Raw genomic sequence first — 21,578 nt, 5'->3', positions numbered from 1 at the left:
CATACCACCATTATAATAATTAGTAATTAATCATCTTGTGAAATGCAAAAAATACACAACCTCCTGTGTGTAAATGAGCCCAAACGACTCCATGGAGACACATGTGGACATATGCGCACTATTCCCCCACCACGCAAACACACACAAGCGTATCTGCAAGGGGTTTTTCACTGATGGTGGCAGAAAAACTACAATTGCTAGCAAACATCTGGTGTTGGGGCCAGCTTGGTCTCTGGGGGGGCTTTGATGAAAGCATATTACAATGACTTTGTTTCTGGTCCCTGATGTCAGCACTATACCCTCACAGCATTTCTCATGCTAGTGTGACGCTGTATACGTGGTTCCATACGCACTTCGGGATGCTCCTGAAGGAAGCATGTGTATAAAAAAACAGAGGGGGAAACATTAGGACCTCTTAGGTTCAACTAATCTGTCAATAATCTGAACTCCCAGATGAAGCCACGTCTTTGTTTTTTTTTAATTTGAAAGAACGTACCAGTTGGATTTTTATCAGATAGTCTACAGCAGAGATGCAGATGTGATACATGCAGGTATGACATGCAGCAAAGTTACTTCACTTAGCTAATTCAGCTAGACTTAAACCTACAGTGCAGAACTTTTGCTTCTGGCAGTGAGTGTTCGTCGTTATTGTCGAGCCCTTTATTTTTTTTTTTAGGACTATAATCCTTCCTCTGAAGTTTCTTTTTTATTCAGATGCATCAGTACCCTTTGTGGACCCTTCCTAGGTTGTTCCACCACATGCTCCACCATACTTGTAGTTGCTATTGCCTACTGCGTTGCCTATTGTTGGTCCCCTCTTCAGCTCCAGTCATTGCTGGCTGGCGTAAAATGCATCGCTTCTTAGTTTCGTAGTTTGTACGTCTTCGATTCCCCTCCTCAACTCCTCTTCTCATGCCTTAGTCCCTCCCACCTGAGATGCAAGCAGACGAGGTAAAAAGAGGGACCAGGGGAGAGGAAACGAGACAACAGACATATAACAAAATGAAATATCCTCGCTTTGAAGCTATCCTTTTAAAGCAATGTCAATTAAATATGATGTGTGGTACAGCTGCATCATCTGTCTATTGTCTTGTTCCAGCCCACTGCTGTATTTTATGATCTCTGCCAGATGAGCATAAAAGTGCTCACGATAACTTATGTATTCACTTTCAGTTCCATTTGCCACGTGGCAAGAATGTACAGATGATATACTTCTTAGTAGCGCACACACACATACACACAAACCCCATGAACACATAAGGAACACTTACATTTGTAGAGTCCTGCTCCTGCTTTGGTTTGTATATCCCAGCCGTGTTTTTTACGTCACTGCTGCTGAAAAAAAAACTTTCTCCTCTGTTTAAAACATCCTTCAAGGTGGTGGGCTGAAATTGAATTCAGGGTCACAGGCAAGCGGACAGAGGTGACAAGGTGGAACACAGTAGAGAAATTAGAAAAGCCCAAGATATAAAACTGGCAACATATAGTTTTACATACCGCTAGTCTTGCTTTGCCAGCCGATTTAGAAGTACATAGTGGTATGGTTCTGCTATAGAAGGAAAAACGTTCTGGTTTGTTTAGATTTCTCTAAACCAATCACAGTCGCTCTGGGCGGGGCTAAATGGTGACGCAACTTTAGTGTTTACTCGAAATGGTGACGAGCGGAATTGTTTGCACTCAGGGAGACAAAACTTGATAATTCACAGCAAAAAAATAGCGAGGCGGCCTTTCTGCACGATGAAATTCTTATTCTTATTCTCAAAATTTGAACTTTCCAATGCGATAGGTTGCTACCTGGAGGTTGCGGAGAAAAAAAAGGTAGCGCACAGATAGTGGCAGAGGGAAAGAATGCTGCCGGAAATGATCGGCTTATACCCACAGTCTACATCTGGTCAGTCAGGCTAACCTGCCACTAATAGGCTGAACGTGTGAACGCAGGGTTTGAATATGACAAACGTTCATTTGTAAAAATCTTGAGCTTTAACAACTGTTTCTCATTTATTACTGAGCTGACTTGTACCAACGCGGTGCTGAGTTAACACTCACGCTGAAGCTTTCATCTCAGTAGACGCACAGCAGATGGATGCTTCCCATTCCAGGGATGATGTATTATTGTTTGATGGTGTAATGCCACTGATAGGACATTATATGATCTCTCCTCAGGTTTCCACTTGACTCAGCAGATAGCTCTGACCTCAGCTGCTCTGTGCTGCAGACAATAGCAGAGAGGGAGTTCCTATAGATAGTGCAGGTGTGTAAACAGCAGGTGCTTCACACGCGTTGGTGCGCAGCGTCTTGTGTGCAGGTTCATGATTGATGTCAGTGAAGCGCAGGATTTTTTTTGCAGCAGGCCTTAGTGCTGAGGCTTCACTTTAGATGCATGTGGTTTATCAGTGCCTGGCTAGCTGAATAAATGCGTATGGTGTTCTGTTTATGTGTGGACGGATTGGTACAAGGACCAAGAGGACAAGAAGAAGAAGAGAACAAGCTCTGATATCTTTTTGTGCTCTCTCTACCATAACTCTCCTCGTGCACAAATCCAATACTGCACAAAACACAAAATTTCTGCACCTTTGCAGTCTCGAACAAAGCGGCTCCTTTATTAAATATATAGTTTGGACATGCTCGCTATTTATATCCGTTTGATCTCGAGTCATCAGGTTTTGTCGCATTTCAGCTGTATTATTTTTAAACTCGTACAATGTTTGCGTTGTGTATTTATCTATAAGCATAAGTGAAAATTCGGGCTGTAGCTTGCGGGTTAGATTTTGTCCGCTTAGCTGGTCGGTAGTCGTACGTGGCAGAGAATGAGACCGGCCCCTGCAGAGTTTCACCCTACTTGGCCCACCTAGGATTCGTGTCAGCATAACAGTCATTTTTAATTCCCAGATAAAACCTTGCCATTGGAGACTATCAGGAATCCACCTTTGCTGAATTTGCAAAAATACTTGCATTGGCTTTGCAAGCATTTCGGGGCACAGATGACACTTCCCGTCACACCAAACGTCGATGTGTTGTTACTTGCTAGCACTGGAATATCTTTCAGTCAGCTGTGCCAACTGTACAGTACTACCGCCAGTGACTGTTGCACTGTGGTTCAAAGTTTTGTGGGGGCAGAGGGGGCCCCGCTCAGAACTGACTGTGTGTTATGAAAGCCACTTCAATGACTGGAAAGGAGAGTCAGCATTCTAAAGAAACCCTTGGAGGATCCAAATCTAAAGCCCCTCCTCCTCCCCTCACGTTTCAACCTTTTCTTTTACCCACACCTGAGACCCACCCTGGCAAAAAAATCTGCATCTACCTGCAAAATAAGAAAAGACCGCCTGCAAAAAAATACCCCAAATGCAGAAGTCATCAAGAAACAGAGTGCTGCGTGAGGGGGGAGGAGTTCGCTGACGGCTGCTACGGCACCAGCTGTAGACCACCACTCCTCCTCCTCCTCCTCTCGCTCCTCTTCTCCTTCGCTTGCACCTTCTTCCTCCTCTTTGTTGCTGCTCCGGTCACTACACAACACTGCGCCGTATGTGGCTGCTATAAATGCAAGCGCTGCAGACCTCAACAAAGGTTACAGTAGTTATTTGAGAAAATGACCCCTCTCACAAGTTCAGATTTCACTGCTCGTGCATCGCCCACGTGTGTGTTGGTGTGTACGTCCGGGTGTGTAGGTACGCTCATGTATGCATTTGTGGCTTTATATTTTTGTGTCCGTGCATGTGCGTACACAAATATGTGTGTGTGACACTTTTCCCTCAAAACAGCTGAGCGTTTCTGATCTTCGGCTTATTATAGTGGACTTAGTCATCTGGTTGTGAGAGATAAAATGAAATAAAAAATCCCGTATTCCTTCCTCTTCTTCATTCCCTCTCTCACTCTCTCACACCTCCGTCTGTCCTGGCATGACTTGTAGCACAATCTATCACGGGCTGAGATGACAGCTTGACTGTGTATGTATTCCGTCTTGCTTACACGTGGTGTTTCCGGTGCTTTTGTGCAGCCAGCATCTCTGAGAGTAAGTGATGAGAAGGGAATTGAATGACCCACGGTCATGGACCCAACACAGAGAGCCAGGCACGCACACATCCTTAAACTTTTCTCCACTCCTTTCCCATTATCTCCTGCACACCCTCAACTCCCTCCAGCATGACGTCCAACCGGACCGGCACAGGATGTTGTCAGTGATGTGTTCAGTAGTGCTGGGTCAACATTCCTCAGTGTGACTCCCCCACGCTGGGATGTGGGTGGTGATGATGAGCGCGTGTTCACTGGAAGCTCGAGCAGCTGTGGTCCACCAGTGACAAAAGAGCAGAAACAAGGGGGATAGAGGCGTGCGTGTTGCCCACTTTCATCTGTGGAAATGTGCTAATTGCTGAAACAGCAAATACCGATAAGAAAACGTCTCTGGGAGGCACGGTTTAGTAGGTTTGTGACTGCTTCCTTTATGGGGCTGTTTGTGAATGATAAGGTCACGCTGAATTTAATTAATCTTGTTATTCTCAGGGTGGTCCGCATCATTTGACAGCCCCCTGCTCCTGCACTTTTATAACGGATTACTGTACATTCATACTTGTCCATGTGGGGCTCTTTAAAGGTGCCCAGAGGAGCTGATAACAGCGGTGTGTTTTGTGTGTGCAGGATCTTGAAGTTTCTTGTGGCCAAGAGGAAGTTTAAGGAGACGCTGCGTCCGTATGATGTAAAAGATGTCATAGAGCAGTATTCAGCTGGACACCTGGATATGCTGGGCCGCATCAAGAGCCTGCAGATGAGGTAGGTTCACAACATATACTGTAACCGCTTAAAATTTTGGTAAAAAAAAGACAAAAAAAATCTGATAATTAAATTACTATAGAATATTTTTCAATTTCTCGTAAATGTTTTGGTGGTTACAAAATCTGTCCAATGAACAAAATGTTGTCTCTTTTTTGTTTAATCCGTAAATGCACAAATAAGTCAGTGACAAAATGTTAAACTTGGCTTTATGGGGGCTACTTCTTGGCCAGGTTAAAGACTGCATATAAGAGATAGATGTACTATTGTGGCGTCACCTACTGGTTTGTGGATAATTGTTTTAAAGCTTTGAGTTTGGCAGTTTGCAAATCATTTTTGGAGACTGAACGTGAAGGCTAAGGGGCAGATCTGGCTGAGAACTCAAGGACTCTCTGCATGGTAGAGGATTTTTAAGGTCCAGAGGATAGCAATACCTTAAAGCGGAACCTGTCTTATCATCTGCTTTACTCTAATTGGGATCCTAATTTACAAAGTGAACATCATGCTGTACTGAAGGAGGCTTGAAAGTAGCAGTTGAAATGGTAAACTCCTTAATAAAATGTTGACTAAGATAGTAAATCGAATGAGAAATAGAGTTATTTTCTCACTGACTTCTGTACAGTCAGACTTCTTTTTACAGCCAGAGGAGTCGCCCTCTGCTGGCCAGTCAAAATAATGCAGATTGAAGTCACTTTTACATTGGCTTCACTTTTCAGATCCATTGGCTATGTCCGTCTTTTACATACAGTTTATGGGCCAGCTGTTTGGTTGTCAAAGCTGGCAGAGACTCGGATCCTGTCCAGGAGATAGCTTGGCATCAGACAACCATGTTCAGAGGTGCTGGTAGACAGATTCAGCTGCTTGTAGAGAGAGCCAAACTAGTCCTCTCTAGTGTTTATGTACACTAAGCTAACTGGCTGCTGGCTGTAGCTTCATGTTAAAGCATGAGATAAGTATCAATCCTCTTATCTTACTCTGAACAAGAAAACAAATAATCATATAAAATATTTAGATCCTGCTAAATCAATAAACAGAGTTGAAAGAAAATGCGTTAACCTTCATCACATTTACTGAATCTGTTTTTTTGTGTAAAAGGGTGGACCAGATAATTGGGCGAGGAACTGTTCAGCCAGATAAGAAGGCGCGAACCGAAAAGGGAGAGAAGACGCCGCCAGAACTGGACTCACTGGATGAGCTAAGCATGATGGGACGTGTAGTTAAAGTGGAGAAACAGGTAACAGAAGGAGTGTTTGATGCATAAAGAATTTGTGGAAACCTCATTTTCTGGCATATGTGAAAACAAGTTGCTGCAAAAAAAAAAAAAGTACAGGAAACACAATACACTGAAAGATACAAGTGATGGTTTTAAGAAAAATATATCCCAGTTTATAATCTGTGACTCTCTCACCTGTCTGAGGTGAAGAGAAGCAGTGTGACTTGCCATTAGATACTGATTAATCCAGTGTCCACATTGCGGATAATTTCGAATTAGTATTATATATATAATACAATTGTAGTAGTGATTGCGTAAATGCACCCAACTCTGTTACTTTGGAGACGCTCATGTGGACCCTGCTGCTGTTTGAAGCTGCAGGTATTTAATATACTCAGAGGAAAGACCGCTGCAAACAGCTGAAAGCGACAAATAAAACTTCTGCTAACATTTTGTCAAAAGATTTAAAAAAGTGATTACATTAATTATAGGTGAGTATCATGAATCTGAGCTGTGAGTCTGTGTTTTCATCTCCGTAAAGTTTTACTTTTATGGATATTTCAGTTTGTAATAGATCTGAAATTGTAGAACAAAGTAAATGAGGAAAGCGTCTTGTTTCTTCGGTGCTCACTTTGATGTATTTGGGTCAATATTGATGCTGAAATGTGGGAAAAGCCGTGAAACATCCCACACAGCTCGCAGTTGATCATAATCTTATGCGAGCTAATCCCCCAATATGACGGCAAGCAGTTTAGACTTGTACCAGGTGAAAGCGATACGTAAATGTTACCTCGTCCGACCTAGTAAGATTGCCAAATTTACAGAAAAGCGAGCAGGGTGTTCTTTCAGACACAAAGCTGACAGGTTCAGTTCATGTTTGAAAGGTTTGAAAGAATGCCAGAGAAGCACAACGCATTCCAGTCTTTGTGTGCTTTTGTTCAGGTACAATCCATAGAGAACAAGCTGGACCTCCTGCTCAACTTCTACTCCCAGTGCCTAAAGAAAGGCTCGTCCCACTTCACCCTGTCCTCCCTCCTGGACCCCGACCTGACATCTGACTACCAGAGCCCCACGGACCAAAGAGACCTCTTCCCCTCTGCCAACACGCTCAACATCTCCCAATCCGAGAGCGGCAACTTGGAATGACAGTGAGCCGACTGTCTGAGCGCCAGACACAAACCCTTTACAGTACGTCTTCCTCAGGCTGAGTCCTCGGCCTAAATGTCTTGTCTTCACTTCATTTCATTTACACTCTGCAGTGATTTGTCTCGCCCCCCCCTCCCATCTCAAATCTGCATCCTCCACCTTAGTGAATGTTTCCAGACCTGATAACAGACAGAGGCCACCAGATGGCTCCACCTGACGAGGAGCCTCAGCCAAAGCTGCTCACCGCACACGCCTCTCAGCCCACTAGATGAGGACGGAGACGAGGAAATGACACATGAACTATTACTTGACTACTGAACCACTCTCACCCACTCACCTCATGCTATATAATCTATGCCTACTTTAAAGCTTCAGCTGTAGATAATCAGACTGTGCGTTGAAGTTTTTCAAATCTCTGGAGGAATCTTATCTTTTCTCCCCGTCATCATTTCTTCTTCTTCTTTTTTTTTTTCTTGGCTGCTTGACTCGACTTACTGAGAGTTTTCTGACTCTGCTGACACAGACAGCTCTGCAAGTGCCATGCCAGTCATTTTGTTCAGTACTTTGCCAGTCATAGTCGTGGGGGGGGGGATGGCGTCACATTTCTTCATACTGTGATGAATGTAATGGGTCCCACCTGCAGTTTTGCATTCTCACCAGACAAACTAATAAGCACTGAAGGAGCCAGACGGAAAGTGCTTCCTTGCACCTGGACGGGCAGACTCAGCTGACCTCGCCAAACGGTACACTGTCTCACCCCAACAAGGGAGTTTTAAATGTGTAAACCCTGCTTTAATAGCCCAAACGGAGCTACAAGAATGTGTTGGACTGACTGGTGTTGTTTGTTTTGATCTCCCTTTCTTTAAAGTTTGATCTCGAACAAGCCCACATGCAAAAAAAAAAACCCAAAACGCAATACATAGTTCCCTGTTTGGCTGGCATTCAAATGAGGAATGGTCCTACTTATTGAGGATTTAATCAAGCCAAAATGTTCTGTCACAGGTTCAAACTCCCTCCTCTGCTCCTTGACTATTTCAGCATCGTAAAGTTAACGTGCCCTTTAAACCTCTTTTGTCTTGCAGCCCACACTTCCTGACGTGCATGCTGTCCCGTAGATAAAAAAACCCCTCACAGATCCTCACTTTCTCATCATGTAGCCTCAGGTCAGGTTTACCATTTCAGCTGGTTCAGGCAGTCAGTAATACTTCACAGCCCTTCTTAACACGAGGGTACTTCATCAGATGTCACTTGCAGATTATGCAGGAACTTTTTGGCCAGTTTTGTGCAGTTTTTAAAAGAAAACCAACCTGTCAGGTCTAATGCATGAATTCCAGACCTTTATCCTCATGAATGCACGTGTCTTAGGAAACAGTTCCAGCCTTACAGCTTCAACACGAAGACAGCGTGCAGGGTGCCCAAAGGTGTTACTGACTGTCTTTGCCGGTGCACTTTACTCTCTTCCGTCTTTTCTGGTTTCGTTACTTGTTCGCTCTCTAAACGCTTCTGTGCTGATGGACAAAACTGGAGCGTGCACACCTGCAAACACACAAACGATGAAAGCGATTCCTTTACTTAAAAAAAAACAACAACTTGGCACTTGACAAATATAACACGTGTTCTTTTTTTGTCATGTCTAATTGTATCTTTCATTTGTTTTTGATTTCTTTACTGTAATTGTGTTCATACAGTTGATTTTATGCAACCTAGAGCAGAAAAATGTTTTGTTTTTTTAATGATTCTGGTTGTTAAAGTGAAAGTAGGATTTAATTTAATATATTTAATTCAGCTAGAAAATGATCTTTAAAAATAAATGTAGCATTTTTCTCGAGTTAAATCACGGACGGCTCAACTGTAAACCACACGCAGCAGCGGATCAGGTTCACGCACATGACTTGCAGAGCTCGTGTTTCTTTTTTTTATTCTAGAAATGTCTTCCGATAATTGCTGCCAGCTTCGAGTAAGAAAACATTCATCACACTGCTTTTGGCCAGTCTAAACATTTCTTCTGTCCCCTCATTTATTTGGTCCAGTCAAGCCAGTTGACTCAGGTGCTCCACTTTTCCATTTAAGCCAAGCCCCGACTTTTAAACAGTGAATGTACTTAATTGCTCGGTGTTTTTAGATCTATTTATGGTCTGTCGCTCTTGCTGCCAGGACAGCGACAGAACTCGCTGTTGGCGTCATACGAGTTTTTGCATTCATTTCATGGAGAAATGTTAGTTAGTTGAATTCTTTGGCCTAGATTGTAGCAGAGACGCCCGTTTATTAGAGGCGTCAACAGTGCTGTCACTTCATCGTCACGTGGAATGTTGAGCTTCATGAAAACGTATGTGAGACCACTGTATTGCATGTTGTTGTTTCGTGGTGGCCCCAGTATTAGAAGAAACAAAAAAAAAACTAAACTTAAGGTTTTCTCCTGTAGAATCTTGAGTCAAGACAAGAAAGGAAATGACCTGTGCCTTCTCTGCCCTCGTTCTGTAACTGATATGGTACAGCTTTCTATTTTAAACTTAAATATTAAACCTGCTTTGAAGTATTTCGTAGGTGTATCACGTGAAGATAGCCTTGCTTCTTTTACCTTTTTTTTTTTTTGAAAAACCTTAAACTAACTAAAGACACATTATCGAAATTGTTCTAAAGATTTTACGACTGCTGCGAACTTTGATATTTTCTGAGAGTGTTACTACTGTATGTTCAGCACATCGATGTACCTCTACCAGGACCTCCTCGCATCGACGCCCTCACTGTATTATAACACCTGTCAGAGCTGGAGGCGGGAGGCATGGACATTTGTTGTCACAGGAAAGTCTGCAGGCATGTGTCCTTTCATAAGCATGTCACATAGATCCGAATGGCTTCCACACAACTACCTCTGAGGCCACTAGGGGGCGCTAGTCTAGGAAAACCGAGTATGAGAAACGGTAACTGATTGTCTAACTGACTGAATGCTATGCATGACTCAATCTGCACGTTCTCTTTTTTCACTTCTTCTTCTTCTTCTTCTTCTTCTTCTTCTTCATGACGTCCTACCATCCATCGTTCACTGACTTGCTGCCATTTGACATTCCAGCTCATTGCTTTTTAACTGCTCTCTTAGGTGTTGGAACTGTTGTTAAAATGAAACAATCAAGCAATAAGCAACACGCTAACCTGTCAAAGTCTTCCGATTCTAATTGATGTCGCTACTGGTTGAATAAAACATGGCGCTGATTTATTTTCTAATCTAATGCACACCTCTCTTTGATCTTTTAAAGAGGTACAAAATTGTATCTGCTGAGGATAAAATTAGATCACTTGACTAACTTATTAATTTATTTGTTTCAATAAAGCTATTTGGACTGTATGCTGCTTTTGGTCTCCTCTTTTTTTCTCTCTCTCTTCCTATTTACCGAATAACAGACTTGGCAAATAAATCGGAGTGAAATCAACAACTATGAACATACAGTTTGCATTAAATCACAGTGTAATCCATCTCAGGATGCTTCACACAGAAAGGTCAAGAATTTAAAATGCCATATTACAGAGAGAAACCCAAAGATTCCCAAAGCAACCACTTGGTAACAGAATTTCCCCTTGGGCATCAATAACAGATTTCTATTCTATTCTATTCTATTCTGTTCTGTTCTATTCTATTCTATTCTATTCTATTCTATATGTACAGTTAATTGTGAATAAAGCAGTATACAAAAGATGATCTAGATCAGTCAGCAAATGAGTTAGAATAAAAGCTGATGGTGTTTTTCAAAACTGCTAAACTCAAACTCAAAACAGTGAATGTTGACTAAATCTCCTGAATTTATCTAATATTTACAGAAGTGCTGAACTGCCACTGCTCAAAAAAAACCCCAGATCAGTATCTCGTTATAACGTGAAAAGTTTTTCGTTATAACGAGATAATATTTATCACGTTATAATGTGAAACCATATCAGGTTTGAGAAAACAGTGGGAGGAGCTCGGATAAATGGAGGAATATGGCTCATTTACATGATTTGATTAAATTCTACTTCATGCTTGGGTTGAGACATGGTGAGATTCCATACGCGAGAGGCGCTCTTCTGGTACACAACGATTTTGTAGACACTTCAACAGTGGGGCAACGCTCAGGGCCAGTTCACACCCAGATCACAGGAGTCCTCCTCTGTCGAGACCAACGTGAAACCTTATCACCTTATAGCGAGATAAATACGTATCTCGTTATAACGTGATAAGTTAGTATGTAGTTAAAACGTGATATCTCGTTATAACACAATATGCTTCATGTTATAACGAGATACTGATCTTTTTTCTTTTTTTTTTTTGAGGAGTGGCAGTTCAGCGATTCCACAAATATTTAACTGTTTCATTGCTGGGGCTGCAGGGTGGCGCAGTTGGTAGCACTGTTGCCTCACAGCAACAGTGTTGCTGGTTCGCGTCCCAGTGGGGGCACCGAAATCTTTGCAGCGTGGGTTCTCTCCGGGTTCTCCGGCTTCCTCCCACACAGTCCAAAACATGTTGAGGTTAATTGGTGATTCTAAATTGTCCGTAGGTGTGAATGTGAGTGTGCTTGGTTGTCTGTCTCTAAGTGTGGCCCTGTGATGGACTGGTGACCTGTCCAGGGTGTCCCCTGCCCTAGGTCAGCTGGGATAGGACTCCAGCCCCCCGCGACCCTAGTGAGGATTAAGCGGTGTATAGATAATGGATGGATGGATGTTTCATTGTTTTATTATTGTTGTTATACATTTTAAGCTAGAGTCAATAAGGGATGCTCATAGTCATTTATGTTCATGTGACAGTTTCAAAACATTTTATTGACTTGCTTTAACAGGGCAAAATACTCTTTTTCTTTGTGACCCAAATCGGGGAAAGCGAGCTGGACACTGTACCTGTATTCTCGTGTACACCAGACTGATCTTCACTCATGACACAAAGTCTAACCCTGGAGAAGACAACCTGGACACTGACAGGTTCTTTTTTCTTTTTTCGGTTCTTCACTGTCACAGTGTAAAGTTCCCCACACCGTAGAAATGGGAGAACAAAGTGACGTGTCGTTTGAAAGTGTCCACAATCAAATAGGCGAACGTCTGATCCTCCTCCTCCTCCTCTTGTGTCCCGGGGTAACACTGTCCAGACTCATCCTGCACAGGATAAATCATACAGTGGAAACAACAGACGTGATTCTCGTCAGTGTGAACCGATTTCTGTTATATTTCAATTCTTAAATGGAGGCAGAGTCTCACATTTAGACAGAAAAATGAACCCTGAAAGGCCTCTAGAAGCGAAACAGTCGTAAAGAATTACAGGAGAGACTGGGGTTAGTCGGTGGTTATTTTCTGGTTCTTTAAAGGTCACAGAAACAAAAAAGTAACTTCAGAAGGTTTGTTTTCTTGACCTGCACTAAACTGGAATGTTAAAACATCTGGAAGCCACTCGTGTTTGAGGACTATAATATACCTTTAAGTCATTGTAGGTCAGTGTTAGTGGTGATGTTAGGTTACATACTTCCACAAATGCTATTCATTCATTGCTAACCGTATTACAGACACACAAACAGACACTTACATGTGCACACACTTTCAGCACTGTGGAGACGACACTGATCTGCTTCGTCTCTGGATCCTTCTGCACGCTACAAAATGAATTCATGTCAGTTTTATCATTTGGTAATGACTGACTCCTGCATATAAAGGAGATGTAGGCAAACCTGACACGTCATTTTTAAAGCATTTCTGTCCCGTCCAGCTGGATTCTGCTCACCTGATCAGATCTTTGTACATTTGCTTCGTGGTGCTGATGTACGGATCAACGGTGTCTTCGTACTGGCACAGCTCTCCACCAACACATAGGTGCTTGAAGAGCCTGAACAGGAACTCTGCTCGCTGCTCTCGCCCAAACACATGGTAGCGCTCCGAGTCCTCGTCCTGCAACATCTGGAGGACGAACTCATGAGCACGCTCCACGTCACAAAAGATAAAGGTAGACAGACAGAACAGAGAGAGTCACCTGTCTGAGTTCATCATAGTCTGGGTGGACATCATGAAAGCATTTAACTACATGTCCGGAGGGCCTCACGATGCCGCAGGAGTAGATTGGATCAAACAGCTCCATGGAGAGCTGAGTGCAGGGAACAGCCTCCACGCTGACCGACACCACCGGCTTCTCTACGACACACACAACAAAACATTCCACAGATGATCCGACTGCAGCAGATGAGATCAATTTCCGACTATCAGCGATGAAAAGGCTTTCTGGGGCACTCGACATACCGAGAGGCACCCAGACTCCAGCCTCCATCTTCCTCAGACTGGATACAACATCAGGGTCTCTGAAGAAACACTAGTGACACCAAGAACATTCAAATATGATCAAAACAGACAGCTGGTACATATTTTCCCAGTAACCGTGCTTTTTAAGTGTAAGAAAAAAGACATGAATCACAATGGCACTCGGTTTTCAGTTTCTGCCCATTAGATTTTAGATTTTAAAGTTTTATTCCATCTTCAATCACCATCATTCTGCTCGACCACCCCTGATCTTCTAGATTTTTTTTTTTTTAAATAATAAACTCTGGATATTAAAATAGTATGAGTGACATTTTTGATTAATATATCAAGTACTTTTGAAGATTGCTTTGTACTTTACCCATCAACTCCCTTTCAGACAGTATTTTTTGCCCACATTGTTAAACTAAGGCTATGTTTGGATGATAACATCTCAGTAGCTATTTAAGATAAAAGCCTGAGGTCTTCCCACTTATTTCTAATCATGCCATTGATTCTACATTGGTAATATTGGACAGGTAGATTGAATAGTCTCTGATTACGGGTGGATGGAATTGTGAAAGAAAATTGAAGCAATTATGAAAATCTTCTTTTAGCAAACACTAGCAGAAAAAATTATAATGCAGAAATCAGCTAGTGATATTCCTGAACCGTATGTAGTTGCATGTCACAATAATATAAAACAACATATATAGAACACATGACAACATTTAAAAAAAAAAAAAAAAATGTTTGTTGAAAGTTCAAACCTAAGTAAACAGGGAAAATAAGAAATATTATTAGATAGCATAATCCAAGTCAACAAGGTTTTGGAGTTTCAAAATTGTTCTCCAAATATAAATTCAATGATCTATTATTTTATAGTTCCTACGATACTGAAAGCAAAAAAACAAAACCTCAAAGTTGAATACAGAAAAATGTGCTGAGCAATATTTATTTATTTTAACTGGGAAAGTGTTGGAGATATCAAGTTAAAATTGCACCGATATCTTTTCAAATATCCATATTTTATGCAAATCAGAGATGTTGGAGAAGAAACTGTTCTTAAAATGAAGATGTGAGCTGAATTTATTCATGAACAACACTTATTAAGCAGTATTCTAACTTGTCATGGTGTGTCTTACCAGTGCAAACCTTTCACTGTTGTAGGGGAAGAAGCTGTGATCAAAACTGTAGCTCTGAGCTGAAATCCTGCCCAGCATGGACCTGAGGTTAACACACAGCTGTCCATTAGGGAGCACACAACCAGCCAGACACAGCAGAAGATAACTTGTTCAATCCCTCATGTCTTCATCTCAGCTAAACTCCTCACCATTTCATCAACAGAACCGACGTGTCTTTGTCCTGCAGGAAAGAAAACTTCTTGGTGGGAAGAGGGTGAAAGGAAAAAGTCTGCTCAAACGCACATTTCTCTGCTGCCATGTTAACTCTTTAACTGTTGTTAGTAGAAACGGTGAGAAGAAGACTCACTTCTCATCATGAATAAGGAGCAGGTTTGTAGGCGTTCACGGGCCAATCAACGACAGGTGTGCTCACTGACAGCCAATCAGCGTCGAGTCTTGGCTTAGTTCCGGTTTCAAGAAATTTAAGCGAAGTGTCACATCTTACGTTTACACCATCTCAGACGTGGTTCGTGTACTTGTTGCTGTGGCAACAGACGTCCCGACTAGAAGCTAATGCTAACATAGCGACCTATTCAAAGCTTTACTGTAATTTAACGTCATGCTTTTGTGCTAAAGATATTATTTACGGGTTTCTTTATCGAAGTCACAGTGAAGAATCAGAATAAACAAAGGTTTAGCTGTTAAACTGTGTTGGTAGCCACCAGATGGAGACCTTGCCCTGCTGTAGAAACACGTTCATTCAGCTGAATGCAGCCTGCAGCTGTTTTATAAACAAATATTATGTTGTGTTTCTAATCTTCATCTCTTTCCACTTTCGTGCATTACAAGCCTATCAATGTTCTTGCTCTCATTTTTTCTCTCTCTGTCATGTTGAAGTTGGCTTTAGATTCGCAGGTTCCTGTTCTGCAGTTCAGGGAAAAGTTAAGGAGAAACTTCACATACAGAACTGAGTTTTACCCTATATTTTAATGATGTAAAACATTGTTAAACATTCTGGGCAATCCCTCAATGCTGTGTGAAACTGATTTCCCCCTTAAGTTTCCACTTAACTTTGCCCTTAAGTACCGCCTTAAAAATTTCTTAACTTTCCCCTTAACTTCCCCTTAAGTTTTACCTTAACTTGTGTCTAATGTTATAACCTTTCTCTTAACTTTTCCCTTAAGCTGGCGTGCTTGAGGTGCACTGAGAGGGGGAGGAGAGGCAGAAATTGCATAGATCTGTGTATTCTAGATTTATGAAACAGTTTAGAGTCACATCTACACAATTTTGAGGTACAAAGAGATTATTTTTATGGAAATATTCTAAATATGTAGCTTTGAGATGAGCTCATTCCTCTTTGTTTCTCCTTATTAAGCTTTGCCTTCTCACATCCTTCTTTCTCTTCTTATTTATAAATGTTAAACCCCATAAATAACCTTTAAGCACATCAGTGTGTCAGAATACTGTGTGTCAGTTGTCTCTTTGTATTTCTCAGTTAAGCTGTGAATCCTCAAATGACAAAATGTTCTCTTGTAAATCTTTTAATCTGGCAACAACACCTGAGGCACAACAAGAAAAGGCCCCCTTTACCGCCAACCTTACATTTATAGATTTCTTTCTATCACATGCAAGCAGAGCATCACATGCTGCCTGTGCTTGTTCTCATACACATGTTTACTGTTGCACAACCTACACAGGACTTTTCTTAGAGGTCCCCACAGTCCCCTTCAAACATTCATCCTGGCTCAAATACTCATTTCATTCCTCTCATTCCCAGCATTCCAGGATGGACCAGGATGTGGGATCCTTTTGATCCACATTCCAGTTTAGGACACCCCGACCCTGATATTCCCCAAGAAGGGAGCCAAGAATATCCGGGATAGGGACACCCTGAAGCCATGGTTGGCTTTGGTCTCATAAAAGTCTAGAATCCTGCAGTGAACTGCAACAAAAGTTAGATTTATGGCTGTGAGGAAACATTGATAACTAACGTAATTAAAATACAATAAGTGAAGTGATATGATCACATAGTCTGTAAGAGCATTTTGTAATATATCCTACTGGAGGGTTGCATCATTTTAGAGTAAGAAAACAATACGACACTCTAAAAAAATCATCTGCAAAATAACAAGAAAAAAAATAAAAAGAAGAAGAAAAGAGAAAAAAATTAGAAAAAAATGATGTTTTGTACTTTTAATGATGTATTCATAATTCAAAAACAACAACAACAACAACAACAATAAAACAAGGATATTTTCTGCCTTCCAGTGGTGTTTTTATTTTTTAAAAAAGGAAGATTGTTTTGTGTCTGTTTTGATTTTTATGGTGTAGCTAAAATGAACAACATGATATTTTCAGCTTTCAACAGTGTAACAACATGTGTGTGTGTGTGTGTGTGTGTGTGTATAAAACAGGACACTTTCTGGTGCATCCATAATAAAACAAATAAATACAAAAAAATATATAATGATAAAAAAATTGTGCTTTTTACGGAGGATATATCATTTATATCAAAAAAGTGTTCTATTTGTTATTATGGAATGGTATCTATAGTAAAAGAAAAAAAACAAAAAAAAACTAAAGACTTTGACCTCTAATTTAATTTTTTATTTTTTTAAAAATTCTGTTAATTCATGATTGACCTACTGTAAATTGTTTTTTAAAAGGCAGCATTTGTTAATACTCTACCTTCAGCAATCAAAACTGAACGTTTATGTTAATGATGAAAAAAAATCAATAAGAACTCTTGTTAAAAAAAAAAAAAAAAAAAAGCCAAATGTAGTATAGGTACTCTGTAAATTTAAATTGATTAACGGTAGAAATAAACTTAACTTACATATCTTTCACTAAAAAAGTAAAATAAACAAAATTGTAAACCCTGAATTGATCACAAACTTGCTAATCGATTACATTTGTTCTTAATTGAAGAAAACATAAACCAAGACATGACAACAATTATCAGCTGATGATGCAATTTGAAGATGTGAATAACCAGAAACACACATGTGGCTCTCATACTAGACAGTTTCTGTTAAAGTATAAACTCATACGACTTGAAATACAGACGTTTTCTGTGTCTTGTTTTCAATAAACGTGTAAATGGTGGTTTGAAGCTGATGGCATTAATGAAAAGATGGCAGACGCAGATGAGAAACCATCAGAGAGCACATCGGGTGACAGAAGCATTAAATCTCATCCTGTTTCGTGGCTGAGAACAATGTGGTTAAAAAAACTAGTCATGTTCCGCTTTTTACGCTAATATAACAAACAGTAGGATGATGTAGGACTGATAACAGCGTGACCTTATCAGCCACCAGACTCCTATTAGACCATCCTTACTACACTGATGATAATTGGTGTGTTAAATTGGCCTGTATTTAAATATCATGCTCTCATAATGAAAACAGACAGCCGGAGATAATTCAGCGCGTCTAGACGGTGACAAGCTCAGAGCAGAGGACGTATGATGGGTCCAGAATGGAGCCAAATGGAGCTATTACATCCCCCCCAAAAAACAGATTGAAGGAGAAAATTGTGCCAAATTGATGTTTTGACACTGTGCAGCCAGAGTATAATATGACATAACTGAGTCATGTCATTAAAATAAAAGAATTATTCTCATTGTCTGCTGATTGCTTCGTGGTAATTACACTTGATTCCTGTTCATTAGATGCATCGGGACCCAAAAAAAAAAAAAGAAACCTGGCAAGCAGGTGAGATGTCGTAATAGAGGAGAAATGTTGGGAGGGGACTGCGGTCTGTGATCATATCTTTCCATTACTGCTTTACAGATTCAATTGCAGATATGAAACATTTTTGAAATGCTCAGTAAGACTTGGTGAATAGTGATGATAGCATGATTGGAGGAACTCTGCCTCATGAAGACCTTTCACTTGTTTCCTCCCATGCAAGCAGCAGAGAAGAAGCTAATGCGCAGCTGCAGCTACCTTTGATCACTCTGTCCTCAGAAACCTTTTGGAGCCAGTTGCTGATTTTGTTGACTCTCTGACAATACAGCAAATAAAAGAAGAATCAAACTGGCAAAACTTTAAAGACTTACTACATGACTCACTCCCAATTCCTTCTCAAGGTTTGCTTACCATCAGTAAAACTGCTAGAGGAAGTGACTGGACTTGAAACCTCCTTTTCTATCTCAGCCCAGCACAAGAGATTACGCTCACAGATGTTTATTCACCAGATGGTTATCTGACTCACCTGTGCCTGGGCAGGATGAACGTGTCGTTGGGTTGGAACGCGTTTGCACAACAGTGAGATAATGCAGAGGAAGATAGACGGAACCAGAGGGCGATAAAGTGGAGGTCAGGTGCTCTGAGGGGTAATTTGGTTTAAGTGAAACATCAGCAGAGCGCTCAGCCTCAGCGGTGGGACTCCTGCTTGTTGAGTGTGTTGATCTGGACTCCGTCTGTGTTGTCAAGTTCCAAAATGTCACTCAGAGAAAATGAAGAAGCTTAATGTGGCTCCGACATCCACTCAGACAACTCCAAGGATAAAAACCAGCATGTCATCATCATGAACAACAAACTAACAATGAGTCTGTTCCAGCCTCCATCAAGCTGCTGAACTACTAAGCAACAGACAACAGACCTTTCCTTTTCTGTTATGTCTTCTCATCTTTTGCAGTTCTACAGTGTCTCTTTTGTGTTTTTTATGTCGGCTTTGTGTTAGGTTGAATGTCTCTTTGGGTTTTTGTGATGTTTTTTTTTATGCCTATATGTAAAGCAACAGACTGCAGCACTGTGCTAAAGTAAAATAAAGTAAAAATAAACTTTACTTTATTTATTTTTTTTAACATTCTTCACCCTAAAATGTACCAAAAGAAATGTGATCTTTACAAAATTGCTAAAAAATACACCATTTATCAAAAAATCAGATTTTTCTTTTGTCCTTGAATGTGTCATGTGTGTCGTGCAGCTCCCTCCAGGAAATTAACCAAATCTCAGCTTCAAATTGTGACGTCTCAGCACAATCATTTTACATCTCTCATTTAACAGTTTTCCTAAAAATTTGCTTCAGATCTTGTAAAAAAAAATGTGAAATTCCTGCACTCATCGGCGCAACAAGGAAACCGTGATTGTCTCAGTTATGACAAACAGTCGTGTGACAAAACATTCAGAGAGTTCTCAGGTGAACTGCAGGCTGTGTCTAGACAGAGCAGAGGAGAAACTAGAGAGACTGAGAGGAAAATGAAATAAACTTGAATTTGTAAATCTTCATACAAACTGCGTATATGTGCAAATATGTTTTCTTTTACAGGTTGGTATTTTTGATATTTATTTATCAGTTTTATGTATATTTTTATTCTTTATTTTAATCTTGTTATATTTCTATCTTGGGCAGCAAGGAGACGCAGTGGTTAGCATCGTCACCTCGCAGCACGAAGGTCGCTGGTTCGCGTGGGTTCTCCGGCTTCCTCCCACAGTCCAAAAACATGTTGAGGTTAATTGGTGATTCTAAATTGTCCGTAGGTGTGAATGTGAGTGTGCTTGGTTGTCTGTCTCTAAGTGTAGCCCTGTGATAGACTGGTGACCTGTCCAGGGTGTCCCCTGCCTTCACCCTAAGTCAGCTGGGATAGACTCCATCCCCCCACGACCCTAGTGAGGATTAAGCGGTGTGTAGATAATGGATGGATGGATATTTCTGTCTTTATTCTTGGGAGGGAAATGTAACGAAAAAGAATTTCCCCACAGGGATAAGTAAAGTATTTCTGATTCTGATTCTGATTCTAAAATGCAACAGGGCTCAAAAAGTGTTTATAGATGAGCGAGTTGTTGAAGGAGACATTCAGCACAGTGAAATATCTTTCAAGAGTTGATGTGCAGAGTGAAAAATGTGAAAAATGTTGAGTTTATGGAGGTTGTAAAAGTATAAGTGGTTAAATATCAGTAGAGCCACCACTTAGCCCTGGTGTTTGTAACAGCTGTGGACACTTGAAAGATGTTTACACATGTTGATTCCAAGATTTTTTTAGTTCCTGTGAAATAAATAGTGAAAGAACACCCTTTTAAAATATAATTTATAGCATCATTATTGTGCCATACGTCCCGGAAGACATTTCTGAGTTCTCTCCATCTCCATTCATGCTGGTGCTGTTTCCATAGAGGTGCAGGACTTTATACTGCTGTGCAAAATGAGTCCACAGTGAATACAAATATGACAGGAGCAAGAAAACACCCAGAAACTGTTTGGTGTTCAAAGGGTTAAAACAAACGGAGGAGCTGCACTCTTCTTTTTTAAGCTTTCTTCGTCTTTTATTTGACACTTTTTGACATTTAAAGGGCTAAAAGAACCCTTAAAATGAAGACAATGATGGAAAAAGAACTTGAGAGTTTGTGGAGCAGATGGACGAACTTGAACATTTGTGTGTTTGACAAACATTCTGTACAGATGAATCAGTTTGGCTCTGCTATTGCGACAGAGAACCCAAAGGAAAGAGTTGTGCCCAGACTTGGAGAACAAAGGAAAAATCCTGCTGGAGCGTTTTGATAATGAATAAATCAGTATCTGAAGCTTTTCCTAATGATGTCATGGTTTAGTGCTGAGCTCCTTTTATTCTGTTCAGGGTCAGTCGGAGCAGGCTGTGAGTCCCAACGGGAGCTCGCTTATTCTCACTCACTCTGCACCGGCTCCTGTTTTGTGATGCTTTAGAGCAGCGAGGTTCCTGGTTACAATAAATACAGTCACTGGACCCAAACACTGGCATTATTTAAACAATTATCTCTGGAAAATCAGCCGTTTGGTGATGATACAATACTTGTTTTACACAATGTGAGATATCCTAATGGCAAAAGTCATATATGCAAGTTACATAGAGATGTATTTTTGTTACATTGTTTTGTTTTGCATTGTATTTTAAAAGCTTCTTATTTTAGTATAGTGTATTGTTGAGAATGGAATCTAAATAGATTATAAAGATAAAGATTTTTGGACCTTGTGGGAGAAAGCCAGAGAGAACCCACACTGCACGGGGAGAACATGTAAACTCCACACAGAAAGATCCTGAGTGTCCTCACTGGGACGCGAACCAGCAACCTTCTTGCTGCAGGGTAACAATGTTACCCACCAAGCCACCTTGC

At 40.8% G+C, this 21,578-nt stretch overlaps 2 protein-coding genes across 3 annotated transcripts; one reads left to right on the top strand and one right to left on the bottom strand.

Annotated features, from left to right (window-relative positions):
- The first annotated feature begins 4,551 nt into the window (after window positions 1–4,551).
- On the top strand, window positions 4,552–10,466 carry LOC103376438 (potassium voltage-gated channel subfamily KQT member 4-like). Of its 2 annotated transcripts, XM_008306793.1 has the most exons (4): window positions 4,552–4,764; window positions 5,860–5,998; window positions 6,920–7,165; window positions 7,288–10,466. In XM_008306793.1, exons 1-3 carry the CDS (start codon window positions 4,571–4,573, stop codon window positions 7,121–7,123), a joined length of 537 nt encoding a protein of 178 aa, XP_008305015.1. In that variant the 5' UTR covers window positions 4,552–4,570; the 3' UTR covers window positions 7,124–7,165; window positions 7,288–10,466. The 2 variants fall into 2 exon arrangements, with proteins under 2 accessions (XP_008305015.1, XP_008305014.1); XM_008306792.1 differs by having other exon boundaries at window positions 6,920–10,466.
- Window positions 10,467–12,009: 1,543 nt separating this feature from the next.
- Window positions 12,010–14,837, bottom strand: cfap300 (cilia and flagella associated protein 300). The gene is made up of 7 exons (XM_008306791.1): window positions 14,694–14,837; window positions 14,506–14,587; window positions 13,367–13,436; window positions 13,104–13,261; window positions 12,858–13,030; window positions 12,663–12,729; window positions 12,010–12,238 (listed from the first exon to the last, which is right to left on the bottom strand). Exons 1-7 carry the CDS (start codon window positions 14,801–14,803, stop codon window positions 12,098–12,100), a joined length of 801 nt encoding a protein of 266 aa, XP_008305013.1. The 5' UTR covers window positions 14,804–14,837; the 3' UTR covers window positions 12,010–12,097.
- Window positions 14,838–21,578: the final 6,741 nt, after the last annotated feature.

Source organism: Stegastes partitus, unplaced genomic scaffold (assembly GCF_000690725.1).
Source record: "Stegastes partitus isolate 25-593 unplaced genomic scaffold, Stegastes_partitus-1.0.2 Scaffold46, whole genome shotgun sequence".
Taxonomy (NCBI): domain Eukaryota; kingdom Metazoa; phylum Chordata; class Actinopteri; family Pomacentridae; genus Stegastes; species Stegastes partitus.
The sequence above is the reverse complement of the archived record's forward strand: the minus strand, read 5'-3'. Positions and strand labels throughout refer to the sequence as shown.

Bases quoted from the DNA above. Each gene is read 5' to 3' on its own strand.
- cfap300 (XM_008306791.1), bottom strand. From the start codon at position 14,803: ATGGCAGCAGAGAAATGTGCGTTTGAGCAGACTTTTTCCTTTCACCCT. The intron at 14,588-14,693 runs GTGAGGAGTTTA...TGTTAACCTCAG, and splicing joins TCGGTTCTGTTGATGAAATG to GTCCATGCTGGGCAGGATTT. The intron at 13,031-13,103 runs GTGACTCTCTCT...TTCGTCCTCCAG, and splicing joins ACTATGATGAACTCAGACAG to ATGTTGCAGGACGAGGACTC.
- LOC103376438 (XM_008306793.1), top strand. From the start codon at position 4,571: ATGTGGGGCTCTTTAAAGGTGCCCAGAGGAGCTGATAACAGCGGTGTG. The intron at 4,765-5,859 runs GTAGGTTCACAA...TTTGTGTAAAAG, and splicing joins ATCAAGAGCCTGCAGATGAG to GGTGGACCAGATAATTGGGC. The intron at 5,999-6,919 runs GTAACAGAAGGA...GCTTTTGTTCAG, and splicing joins TAGTTAAAGTGGAGAAACAG to GTACAATCCATAGAGAACAA.